This window comes from Gavialis gangeticus, unplaced genomic scaffold (genome assembly GCF_001723915.1).
Source record: "Gavialis gangeticus isolate Ggan-Ray unplaced genomic scaffold, GavGan_comp1, whole genome shotgun sequence".
Lineage (NCBI taxonomy): Eukaryota > Metazoa > Chordata > Crocodylia > Gavialidae > Gavialis > Gavialis gangeticus.
This window is the reverse complement of record NW_017729034.1, coordinates 45947338-45960289: the sequence shown is the minus strand read 5'-3', so window position 1 is coordinate 45960289 and position 12952 is coordinate 45947338. Positions and strand designations below refer to the sequence as shown.

Here is a 12952-nt window from a genome sequence, read left to right as displayed (position 1 = left end):
AGGAAGAAATCAGGGATATCAAACCAGGGTGAAACTGGAAGCTAGAGGTGGCCAGGGAGCTAGGTCTTTAATTTGGGGCTAGTTCATATTGGTCCCAAACCAAAAATTTTCCAAACTTTTCATACATTTGAATCTCCCTAAAGCTTGCAGTTCCTCAATAAAATGTCCACTCTTGTCATTCTCGCTGCAAACGTATCTGCTATAGGGAATTCCTTGTTTCCTGGTTCTTGGACTGCCCTGCCACAAGTCTATGTAGGCTTTTATCAGAAACCTGTCTTAGATTCAGTGAAAGCTCATAATCATTTCCGTTGCAACAAACTGGCATTTTCTAAAAACAAAAACAAAGAAAAACTGTTTTCCTTCAGTGGTGGCAAGTCAATAAAACCAACAAGAATATTTAAGTGGAGCGTGGCAGATTTGTGTAAAATCTTGAGAGTAGCAACTAAAACCTTAGCTTTGATGTGACGGAAAATGTGCTGCCATTAAATGAAAGGGTGGGCTGTTGTGATTTGAATGTAATGGGGAAGGATGATATGTGAATAAGACAGTTTTGTGAGGAGCAATTTACAATAGTTGAGAGAGGTTGGGGGGTTTTTGGTTGAGTTTTGAATGCATGTTGGCCTATGTGACCTCATCTTTAAAAACTCCGTTGGCAACATTCAGTGATTCCAGTATTTCTTTTCCTCAAAGCCAGGGATGCTAGTGTCAAACTGAGTACCACTCCAGATTCCCTAGAATTTAACTGAGTTTGTCCGTACCAGCTGCAGAGCAGGGGTTAATTTTTACTGCTTTCTTTCGTTAGCTACTTTGCCATCATCTGTTCAATTCTGTGGTTAGACATTTAAGGATGCTTCCTCCTAAATTTAGGTGTCATTCTCATAAGTAATTCAGCTTGGTGGAAAATCATTATAATTTTAATTGGTTCGCAATCTCTGGGTAATGGAATGGAAAGTTTAACCTCAGTGATTCTTATCTGCATGCAGTTGCATTTGTGTCCGTATATAAAGACCAATGTTTCTATGAGGCAAGTATTCTCTCCTGTTCTCATTTATATTTCTTAATAAAATATTTTGCACTATGATCAAATTCTACTGGGATTTCATAGTGTGTGAGACTGATACTTATGAGTATGTGTCAATATATTCAATTTTTGTCATTTCCTGGAAGTGAAAAGCAGCCTATTATATATACCAATTTCTTTAAATTGGATCCAATTTCTTGGATCCAATATAGGATCTAATTTCTTTAAATCCTTTTCTGTAGTTTTCTCAGGCTGATTTGTTTTAAGCAGTTCCCTAAAGTATGCACACTCTTCTGCATACCAGTGTTGTTGAAAGTACACAGACCTGGCACCATTGTGTTTGCCAGGCATTCTCTTATCTCATGCAAGCATTCAAACAAAAGTGTTCTATTGCTTTCTAAGTAATCCAGGGGTGATCTTAACATTGTGGAAAAAAGTCAGAATGGGAACTTGTACCATATTTCTTAGCACAGAAGTAGACAATCTCTTAGGAGGGAGATGGGGAAGACAACCACAGCAATGAAATGAATGGCTGTTCCTGTACAATATAACTATGTTAAATTATAAAATAAACATTTGGGGCAATCATCAAATTTGGTTTCCTATTGTAACTTATTTTCAGTAGGTGTTTCTTCATATGCAGTTAGGTGTTTAAACTCAAGCATTATGCAGAGATCTTGGCTGTGCAGAATCCAAGACCAGATTTCCTTTTAATTGATTGATTTTTAGGCCCCAGTTCAGCAAGGTAGTTTGTTCATTTGCTGAAAATGTACTTTAAGGACATGAATAATATTGAGGTCAATGGTATTAGTTACATAGTTAAAGGTATGTACAGGCTGAACAATCTTGCTGAAATGGTTTCTTACAGTTCCAGTGGTAACATTTGAGCATTTACTAACTGACCTAAAACATTTTTTAATACCAAAGAAAAACAAAAACAACAAAAAAAACCCCAACCCCCCCAAAATGTGTGTGTGTGTGTGTGTGTGTGTGTGTGTGTACACACACACACACACGCACAGACTCTAATTGGCATCCATTAATTTTTTTAGATGCATGTCAGTTTTTAAGTATGCATTCTCTTGTTTTGCCAGTTTATTCAGACTTGCAATCTATCTGAGAATGTTAAAACTTTGTAAATGAAAAGGGAGAAGAGAACATCTCCATTTTTTAATAGTAATCATTCAAATGTACTTTTTTATATAATTTTCTGTTTTATCTACTTTCACCACCTCATCCCTCATAATTTTGTTTTGTTCTTCCATCTCTTTAAATGAGGAAAACTCTAATTTGAACTTTCACTTGTCTTGGCATAGAGAGTAGCTAAGGGAAGAAAAAGTATGTCTAAAATATATTCAATAAGGAAATATGGTAAAGGTAACATTTTGTTTCAGAAAATTGGTACACTCCCAAATAAATTAGTTTTCTTTGCATCTGCTAAAACTCTGTCCTTTTCCCTGTACATATATGTTGTGGACCCTGCTCAGTTTAATCAAGATCAGCATTTCTTTATTTATATATTTTTATTGTACTGTAACTAAAATTATGTTCCAGAGCCGTAGGGGGAAAATGTGATGAGTCCCAGACACTGAGTGGTATCACTGAATGCTTTAAAGCAATGAGAAACAAATGAGTTGGAATTATATTGTCTCTAATCTTAAGGTGTATACACAGAAACACTGAGTGACAGCTAAGAATACTGATTTATAGAGGATCAAGTAACCTAATGCTGGAACTTTATCATGGATCAGCATTATGATTTCTTTCTAGATTAGTTTTCTCCCAAGATTTTTCTGGCTAATAGACAGATATGCATACCAAAAATACACTGCAAGAAAAGAACAGAATAAAAGAAAAGACAAAATGGCAAAAAAATAAGTATATTGAGGAAAAAATACGCATTAGTACAAGATCCCCTTTATATAACATTTCATGTTATTTTCCAGGTTATTTTTTAAGGCAAATAAAAATTTATCTCAATTTCCACTACTATTGATAGTAAACTTTTAAAAATGCCACATTTTAAATTACTGAACTCTTCATTTTGGTTCAAAATGGTAATCCAGTGCCCTGCATCAGTATCAAATCTGCTTTATCAAATAACCTTATCTTCACAATTTTTTCCCATTATCACAGAAAATTGGTGCATCTGTTTTTGTTAAAAAGGTCAGGTTGATAGAAATTATTCTGTGTGCTTTTAAACTGATTTTTCGACGCTAAGAAAGTACAGTATGTGTGTGGCACTAGCACTGGTTGGGAACAGGAAAGGCATATTTTGTATCTGTACTAAACCTGTCGGCTTAGTTAATAGAAGACTTGACCCTTGTCAGGTGTTTTGAAGTTAACTGGCTGACTTGTGGATTAATCAGTTTAAGGCTGAAACCAACCAGTGACAGGAATGAGTTTTTTTGTGCATGTATGGTTGTGGTACAGATTTACAAATTTTTATAATGCTTTCAGTCGGACCATGAAAGTCTGATGTACAGCTTATCTGTGATCTTTGGCTTTTGCCATGCACAAGGGATCATGTTTGTGTGTTTGGGGGGTTGGGGATGAATTCTTTAACACTTGACACCTGGCTCTGCCAGGTTCCTAGCCTATGGTCTTAGAAACAGCACTATTCAAGGCATTAATAAAGTTAAAACCCTTAAGCTGTATGACCAGTAGGTCATAAAAACTATTGCTGGGTATTGTTCTCAGTCTTTCTTTCACAGCTGGATTATCATTTTGACAGCTAATTCTTTTTCACTTTTGTCTTTTTAACAGCTGTTGTGAACTTGGACAACTCTGTGGTTGACCTGGAGACCCTTCAAGCCCTCTATGAAAATGTGAGTAATAGCAAGGAAGTGTATAGTCATGGGTATACTGTAGGTTAATGTGTGGCATTTTTGGTTTGCAGCAGTTGTTATTCCTTTGTAGGCTGCAGAAGTGTGTGCTTGGTAATGGATGTTTAATTTTCTCAAATCTAAGTGAAAATGAGCATAAATAGTTGACTTTTTTAATGGCCATCATTTTATTTTAGAATATATCAAGACTTTGATTATTGTATTTCATGACTCTTTCACTTTTACATGAAATAATTTTCCTTTGCTTTAAAGGAAAGGACTAGTTCAGATCTCCAGAATTTAGTTTACTAAGCTTCACAATCCTGAGAGAGCCATTGCTTGTAATCAGAGTTCAAGATCAGGGATTTAAAAATAAACCAGGGCAGGCTCTAAACTGTCACAGTCCCAGTATGACTGACTTGCTGAATCCAGAAATAGCAAAATCTACAAGAGTATTTCTGACTTCTGTTGCTGCATGGGAGAGGTGGAAAGGTTCAGTCACCCTAGAAGGTGCAGACATTTGGAATTTCATAGGCTGAAAATCAGAGAGATGGCAGCGGGGGGTGGAGGGATTTTTTCCAACTTAAAAATAAAATTTATTATACAAGTATTAGAAATAAATAGTGAAATTGCAAAGGTATGTGGCCCTTCCAGGACCAGAGCATGAAACAGTTGTCAGTGCCAAAATAAACCATGTCACCAGAGACTGAAGCTCCTTTCCCATGCCCCTCGTGGGGTTACACAAGTAGGACTAGCTGTCTGTTTTCCATGTTGCAGAGGGTCCCCTTGATGGCTCAGCATGACACAAAACTGGTCCATGTTTTGTTGTGAGGTGAAATGTCCAAATTCAAATGTGACATGTTCCTGGACCGGGAAGTGGAAGATTTGGAGGGTGTCATTGAAGTCTGCCCCTGCAAGCCAGTTTCTGTGGCTTTTCAGTCATCATCTTGGCCTGACCTAGCAAGAAATTGGCCAGGCAGATTATGTTCCCCATGCCTGCTCGTTACAGGATAGATATGTGCATTACACAGTCTTGGAGATCTAAGTCCAGAGTGCCAAAGAAGGTGCTGAGGGCAGCAAAGAGAGACAGTTGAGAAAGGTGTGGAAGAAAGTCTTCTCCATCTCCTCCTCACAGAAAACTCAGGCCACCAAAGTCATCAGATCTAAGTGCTAGACAAAAGTGTCTGTGGCCAAAGCCCTATGCAGCAGCAGCTGCCACTGCAGGTTGCCATTTCTTTTGAAAATGTATAGCTTGTACAGACTGCACCAGGCCAGGAAGACTTGCTCCAGTGTTGCTGCCACTAGGTGTTGCCTTCAAGTCCTAGAGAAAGAGATGGAAAGCAAGAAAGCCTTGTGTTCCTCTCAACAATTCTGGATGCTGGAAAAGTATTAAATAAAAAACTGTCTTAGTATTAATTGCAAATGTGTGCCACTTCATTAGTTAGACCTAGTTAGGTCCCAGGTAGTTATTAGACCTAGTTAGGTCAACCTAAATCTAACATTTGTACCCTTGGAAACAGGGTTTATTAACCCAAGTGCAAGACTGAGTAATACAATTGTGCACTGCTTCTTATTGTAGAACTAGTAGATACAAAGGTTGCCTGTCACTGCTATGTGTCAGGTAGATTCCCGTATATGACATAGCAGGTGTTTTATTAGCTCAGGGCCTACATGGTGTACCCTTAGTGCTTCCCACTGTTTATTTTTTATAACACTGCCATAAGGTTTTCATTTTACAAAGGTGAATGAGGCACAGAGGAGCTCAGTGTTAGTCCAAGGTTATACAGGAATGCTAGCAGATAAATTTGGATGGAGGTCTCCTGGCTTTCAAGTTTAGTCAAACCATTGGATCCTCCTTCCTTTAATTCTTCTTGTTTCTGAATCTTTATTTGCTCACTTTTTGGCCCACAACTGTAGGGCAGGGTCCAGTTCTGTCGTATCTTTGCCTGCCTACCTACAGGCAGAGGCTTTCCTAAAGTCAAAATGAAGGACCTTGACATTGCTTGGCCACATCCACTACCTTCATTAGAAGTTCAGCTATTTCTGTTTTCTGCTTTCAAAGGTGATATGTTTTTGTGTAGATATAATGGTTTTATATTGTGTTAGGTTGTCGAGGTTCTCTTCACAAGGATATTTTCTATGTTTTACTATAGTGAATACCTAGAATGTTGTGTCAACACTGAGTAAATATTTTATACTTATCTCCACTTAAGCAGGCCCACTGATCTATTTGAGCAATAAAATTAATGTTAAGCTCTGTTAGCTGTTTAACTTTATCACTATGTTTGCTTATATGGAAAAGGAAGCAGGGGATATGTTTTTGTGTAGATATAATGGTTTTATATTGTGTTAGGTTGTCGAGGTTCTCTTCACAAGGATATTTTCTATGTTTTACTATAGTGAATACCTAGAATGTTGTGTCAACACTGAGTAAATATTTTATACTTATCTCCACTTAAGCAGGCCCACTGATCTATTTGAGCAATAAAATTAATGTTAAGCTCTGTTAGCTGTTTAACTTTATCACTATGTTTGCTTATATGGAAAAGGAAGCAGGGGATAGACAGATTTTTGAGAGGTAGTATGATCAAATGGATAATTCAGTAGACCAAGACTCAGAAGAATTGGATTTTAATCATGGCTCCATCACTGACCTGTTCTGTGATCTGAAGCACCCTGCTTCATCTCTCTGTGTCTGTTTTCCCTCTCATCCTTTCTCTGTCCTGCCTATTTAAATTGTAAGCTCACTAATGGGTACAATGTTCTCTACTATGTATGTCTTTAATATTCCTAACAAATGGACCCTTAACTTGTAGGTAGCCTCATAAGAAGTCATAGTTTTAGGCAAAAGGGAGAATGATTGGTTGATAAGTTTGACTCCACCCTAATTTCCCAGCCACACTCTGTATTTTAGGCATAGTTAACTTACGTGCAACTCCCCCTTACTTTCCACACATTAAATTAATACTTTGTTCAGATTTTTCTTGCCAAATACTTAAATATCATTGTGTTAGTCCTCAGACATTCTATTTGATCTCTGTGAAACATATGGGAGCATTTGTTTTACAATCTTTCTTCAGAATGTAATCATTTTTCCTGATTGCATATGTTTGGCATGGTGCTTTCCCTCCTAGAAGTGAATGAAGTTTGGGCAGCTTCCAAATCTAAACACACCCTAATTTCAAAAGCCACAATCCTGAGGGCTCAATTCCTGTTTACTAAGGAATTAAAGCCTTGTTAAACCACATAGTTACTAAATACATCTTAGTGATTTTTTTTAAATGAAAAAAACCTGCATAGTTTATTTAGGATTATTAACCAGTGTTGCAGTTAAATAGTGAAATCTTTATTAGTAGAGCACGTCATAATATCTACACTTTAAGTATTGTATATTTTCTATTACTTACCCTGTTCTGTGAAGTATTTTGAAGGACACTATTTAAAAAATTTAGTGTATAAGAGTTCTGATATATAAAACAGGTACTAGTATTAGTAGTACAAAATAGAGGTGGGGTCTATTTTTGTATTCAACAGATGGGGTCTGTCAAAATGGCTCCAGGCTTCATTGTTTTTTTCCAACCTTATCTTAGTTTACTTAGTTTAAAACCAGTTTTATTTGCCAAGATTCATTCCTTAAAATCACAATTCAAAATTTAAAATTATGTGCATCGCTTGTAGGTCAAAATAGCCAATACAGGCACCCCACACTTAACGCTCTTAATTGGTTCTGGAAAAACGTAGTGTTAAATGGAACCATGCTAAGCAAAACCCATTTCCCCATAGGAATTAATGTAAACAGAAATAATTCATTACCACCACTACTTGTTGCAGCTTCTCACCACCGCCGCTACTTCCCACCCCTCTGCATGCCCATCAGCCTCTCTGGCCCCAAGTGCCAGCTCTCACACAATAGCCCCACGCTTCTGCCACTCCATCCTGGGCCCCTGCCAGCCCCATGTGCCAGCCCCATGCTTCTGCCATTCCATCCTGGGCCCCCGCTGGCCCCAATGGCAGCCCTGTGCTTCTGCCACTCCACCCTGGGTCCCTGCCAGCCCTGGCCCCGGGCACACTGGTGGAGGCCCCACACTCGCTGCTTCTCGCTGCTGCTGCTTCTCCCCACCCACCCCCACCTGTCCACCAGTTGCTCTGGCACTGTGTGCCAGCCTGGGCCCCTGCTCCTGCTGCCCTGCTCCCCTGCCAGCCCTGGTCCTGTGGCACCAGTGCAGACTCCGTGCTCATTCCTACCTGCCCACTCACTGCCACTCACCACTTCTCGCTACTGCTACTGCTTCGCTGAGCGCTATAGCGAAACTGGCTCAGCGCTAAGTGAAATACTAATTTTAAATGAGTGCTATAGCTTTCATGAAATCAATGAGGATATATGCATATTATTTTTTTTTCCTTTAGATGAGGTTGCAGTTTTCTTCAAATACAAAGCCATGTTTTATCACCCTCAAACTTTGTTTTGAAAAATACTAGACTTCCCATATCGACAAGGGGTACATGCAAATATTACACTGAGAGCCACCTAACACCGAGTTAGGTGGATCTGAGTACTAGCCCACAGATTCATGGAGAGGCTAGACTGGAGGAAAAGAATTGGCTGCCTGATCTTAGCTCCTTAAGTGAACTAAGTTAAATCAGGAAAGGGTTAGACTGATCTAACAAACATCTGTACATGCTTGGAGCACTGTTACTTGCCCCAGCCTGCACTTTTCCTACCCCAACCCATACCAGCCTATACCTTAGTCCCCCAACTTCATTCCTCCCCACCCCCCCCATTCCCATTAATTAAAACAGTCTGACCTTTGTTGGCCTAGTTGAAGCCAACAAAAGTCATATTGTGTCTGACATGTATCAGACATCCTCCTGGAGATGTGTCTGTGTCTGAAGCATTAAGATTTCTATAGATGTGCAAGATGTTTTGGTAAAGAAAAAAGGTAAAGCTACCACTGCTGTGTTGTTGTCTGTAATATTCATCCAGGGCACCAGCAGGCATGTGGGGAAATAAAACATGCTTTACCAAAAGCAGCAGTGCAATACTTTGACCGGGTTCTGCAGCATCTATATAGATTGGGTACTTTGGCGGGACTTTTTGCTGCATTTCAGCTATTAGATAAAAGCATCAAAAAAGCCCCAAAAAGTGCCCAAGCTATACAGACATTGGGAAAGCTGGGAGCAACTAACATGCTGCCTCTTCTGGGTATCTGCTGGGCTTGGTGCAGGGCATGCTGAGATTAAAGTGCTAGTTTTTTTTTCCATATCTGCAAGCAGCGTTAGAGACCAGTCTTATTGACTCCTGGATTTTCTGATGATGACTTCTGTCAAATAGCTCTTCTTTTTTATTAGGTATCCCTTTCTGGCCATTTAACTTAAAACATTTTAAATACCTGTACATTTTAACTCTGATTCTTGTAAAAATCCTTAAGATTGCATAAAAATAAGACGCATTTTGTCAATGACAATAGTACAGGGAAGATAACCATAGCAACAAAGAAAAAACAACATTTTTAAGCTTCAAACAACCTTTCTAAATGAGAGACTGAAAGTTTTGATGAAACTATACCTCCTTCTGATGTAGCCACCAGCATATTGCGTTAAAGAACGTGCATAGGTCCATTTTCTAGACTGTGTTAAATGAGGAACAAGTTGTTTAAAGGACTTGCTCAAAAGTAGGAAGCATGTGTCCATAGTTAGAACAGAATGTTAAATTCTAAGGTTGCTCTGGTTACAAATTGGTATAAACCTAAGTGAACTGTAAAATGGGGGCAGTTATAGCTTTTGCATACCCTTGTGAAATGCTGTGTAATTTAGAGAAGAAAAAGCCAGAAGTAGGTGCAAAATACATATTTTTCAGAAGAGCTAACTGAGGCACAGAAATATTAACTGATTTGGTTGTTAGTCACTGTTACTAATGGGCCTAGTGTAGTGTACAGCTAGGCATTGGTGAGTGAGGCAACCCGTAGGTGCAGGCATACCTAAGCCACTCAGTAGCAGCTGGATCTGAAGGCAGACAGAAAACTGAGAAGCAGCAGCAGCCAAGCTCTTTGAGTCCTTGGGACATGTAAGACTGACCACCCCTCTACTCCCTGCACTCTATTCTCCACCAATTTTTTCCAGAGCACAAAGTGTGTTAGTTATGACTCTGCATTGGCTATGAAATTAAGGAACATGGGTACATTCTTAGAAATAATTCTATAATATATAGAATTTGTTTTTATTAAACCAGAATTAGCAGCTAAATGTATTTATCTCTTCAAAGGTGCTTTATCCCTGGAACATATTAGGGAAACACTTTCCAAAGTAGTCTTCTGGTTAGTAATGTGAATTAGTCTGCAAAGCTTAATTATTTTCTGTACCTGAGCTAGTAGTTACAGCAGATATATCCTGAGTCAACCCATCATTGAAAGTGAGCAGAATTTGTGCTCCAGCCACCTTTGAAAATAGGACTTGAATTTTCAGGTGCTTTTGAAAATTTTATCAAGTACTTTAGAGAATTTTGTCCTAATTTAAAAATGAAGATAAATTAAAAAAAAAAAAAAAAAAAGGAATAGGAGTAAAGGAGTATAGTCAGCATTAAATTTGGAAAGATATATGAATTTCTCCTTACTTTTATACATGTTTAAGTTTGTCCAATAGGAAGTAAAAGATTTATAGAATGAGATTCTCAAAAATGCCCACTGTTAGCAGAAATCTGGTCCCATTTAAGTGAAAAGAAGTTAGGCTACTCTGGAGCAGAGATAGGCCCAATGCTAAGTACTTTCTGAAAATACAGTTGCTAGTATCTTGCTTCTCCATTGGAATACATGTCCTAGAACTTGAAAGGAGTTCTGTAACACATTATTTTTGGCTACACTATATAACAATTAGAGTGCGTCAAAATAAAAATAAAAAGTAGTATGGCACTGGCTTTCAAAGAGGTGTCAAATGCAATCAGAGCCTAATTAATTTTATGAGAACCATCTGCTGGTTGTCTTCTATTTGATTAAAACCTTGGTGGGAAATAGAAAAACCTTTATATTATCTATCTTCAAATTAACAGATAGATGAACACTAATGAGAGAAAAATAAGCTAATAGAAAACAATTCTGAGAAACACACTTATTACTACAGCTGGTGTACAGAGAATTCAAGGACAGTGAGATATCAAATAAAGCAATAACATTTGGGAAACGGGAATTTTGCCATTTCTCCTTGCTTGTTGTTATTACAGAGATGTTATGTCCAATTTTTTAATGCAAACTCTGGATCTTTCTAATGAGCAGAACCTATTTTTTGCAGCCAAATTATCCTGATTTGGGGGTTTGAAATTCAGAAATAGTTTTGATATATCGAAGAAATATGGAAGAGAGTTAATAGGTTTCTCTCAGTTCTGTCTCTAAATCATACTTTTTTCATTTTTACCTTTGCCTTCTGTGGTGATTTGGTTTGTATGTGTATTTTAAAAAATGTTTAAATAAGAAGCAGAGCCCTATCCTCTTTGGAGATATCAGCAACTAATGCAAAATATGTAACAGATGTCAAACCTCAAATGTATCTAGCATATATACTAATATGTTGTCTTAAGTGTATACTAAATATTATACAGGCAGTTATTGCTGTAATAGTCTATTCTTGCTTGTTTCAATGTATTATACAAAAAGTAGAAGGTAATTTTAATATTTTGTCCCAACACTGTTTCAAGTAAAGACAACCATAGTTTGGTTCTCTTTACTTTTTTTTTAAAAGATATCTAACTGATTCGAGGCACATCTTCATGGGTTAGCTTAGGAGAAAAAATATCTGAAGGTTGAATGGTATGTTTTATTTGGGGATCTGAAGAGCTAGGTAGGCTGATTTAAGTTATCAAATTTAATCATGATTTCTAGCAGGGAACTTCATTTTGTTCATCTTAGAAAGAGGAAATCAAAATTTATATATTTGGAAAATCTCCCTCCCCGCAACCCCACTTCCAATTATGAATAAAACACTGGTGGAGAAGATGCGATCTATCAGTTCTAACCTTAGAAGAACTTTGAACCAATTTTTCAAAAGTATTTAGGGATGCAGAAAGACACCTGGTAGATTCTTCAAATATACTTACAAATTTAGATATGTCATTATCTTTGAAAAAGTGCGGGCCCATATTAAAAGAGTGGCAGTACTTTTAGCAATATCATTCAATTGGAACCACATGACTACCCTGCAAATATATAACCAATAACTAATTTTTAAAAAGTCAAATCACATTTTAGTTAAATTATGCACATTTAAAAATAAATTGGTTGGAAATTAAATGTGAAATTATGAGGAGTCAAAACATGCTTTTAGCTATTAAATAATGCAGTTACATAAAGTATGTTGTATAAATGGGCTTTCTTCAAGTGTTATTGAACCTAGGGAGTGATGCCTTTGAATTACATAAAGAATGAAGGGAAAAATCTTTAAATCTTTACATCAAGTCAAGCTTTTGTTGGTGTCATGTACTGCATTAATAATTGCTTATATTAGTTTAAGTCTTTACAATTGAGCAAATGCTGGCATTTCTAGGGTTCTAGAAGTACATTTTATAAATTTGCCATGTAGAAAAGTTTTACCTTAAATGATTTTGGTTTTTCTTTTGACTAGCAGGTACAGTGTGGGTCCTGCCCCCCTTGGGATATAATGTTCAACCCAGTCTGGTTTCTACCCTATCTTTGGGAAGTGCTGGCCTACCGCTAAGCTTTATGAATCAGGCCTACTTCTATTCATTATAGTTACTCCCACTAAGTTGTATAAACAATCTAAGAAGAGAACTGTGGTTAATTGTTACCTTGAAAAAGGGAGATTGCTAGTCTTCTCAACACCTTAAGAAGGTGTTTGCAAGCAAATTTCTCTGCATCACTGTTTCATAATGCATTCCCATTCCAAAGGTGTCAAGCCGTTAAAGGATCAACACGTTTTTCTATTTTTTTTTTTTTCTTTCTCTCATTGGTTCCTTTTTCTTGTTTCTTTTGAGATGATGAGTCTTTTGGCTATAAGTTGATCAACTGGAAAATCTGCATTTCAAATACTGCATGATGGCAAAGCTCTATTCTGTGTAGCAGTCAGAAGTTAATCAAATACTGCCCTTATCTGTGTACAACTC

General features: G+C 37.4%; 1 protein-coding gene across 1 annotated transcript in view; it reads left to right on the top strand.

Moving 5' to 3' along the window:
- The window catches only part of FMN2 (formin 2), a 348730-nt gene that overhangs the window by 219731 nt on the left and 116047 nt on the right, over nucleotides 1-12952 (top strand). Inside the window, 1 exon segment of the mRNA XM_019527634.1 lies at nucleotides 3788-3849. Within this exon segment, the coding sequence (XP_019383179.1) occupies nucleotides 3788-3849 (62 nt within the window).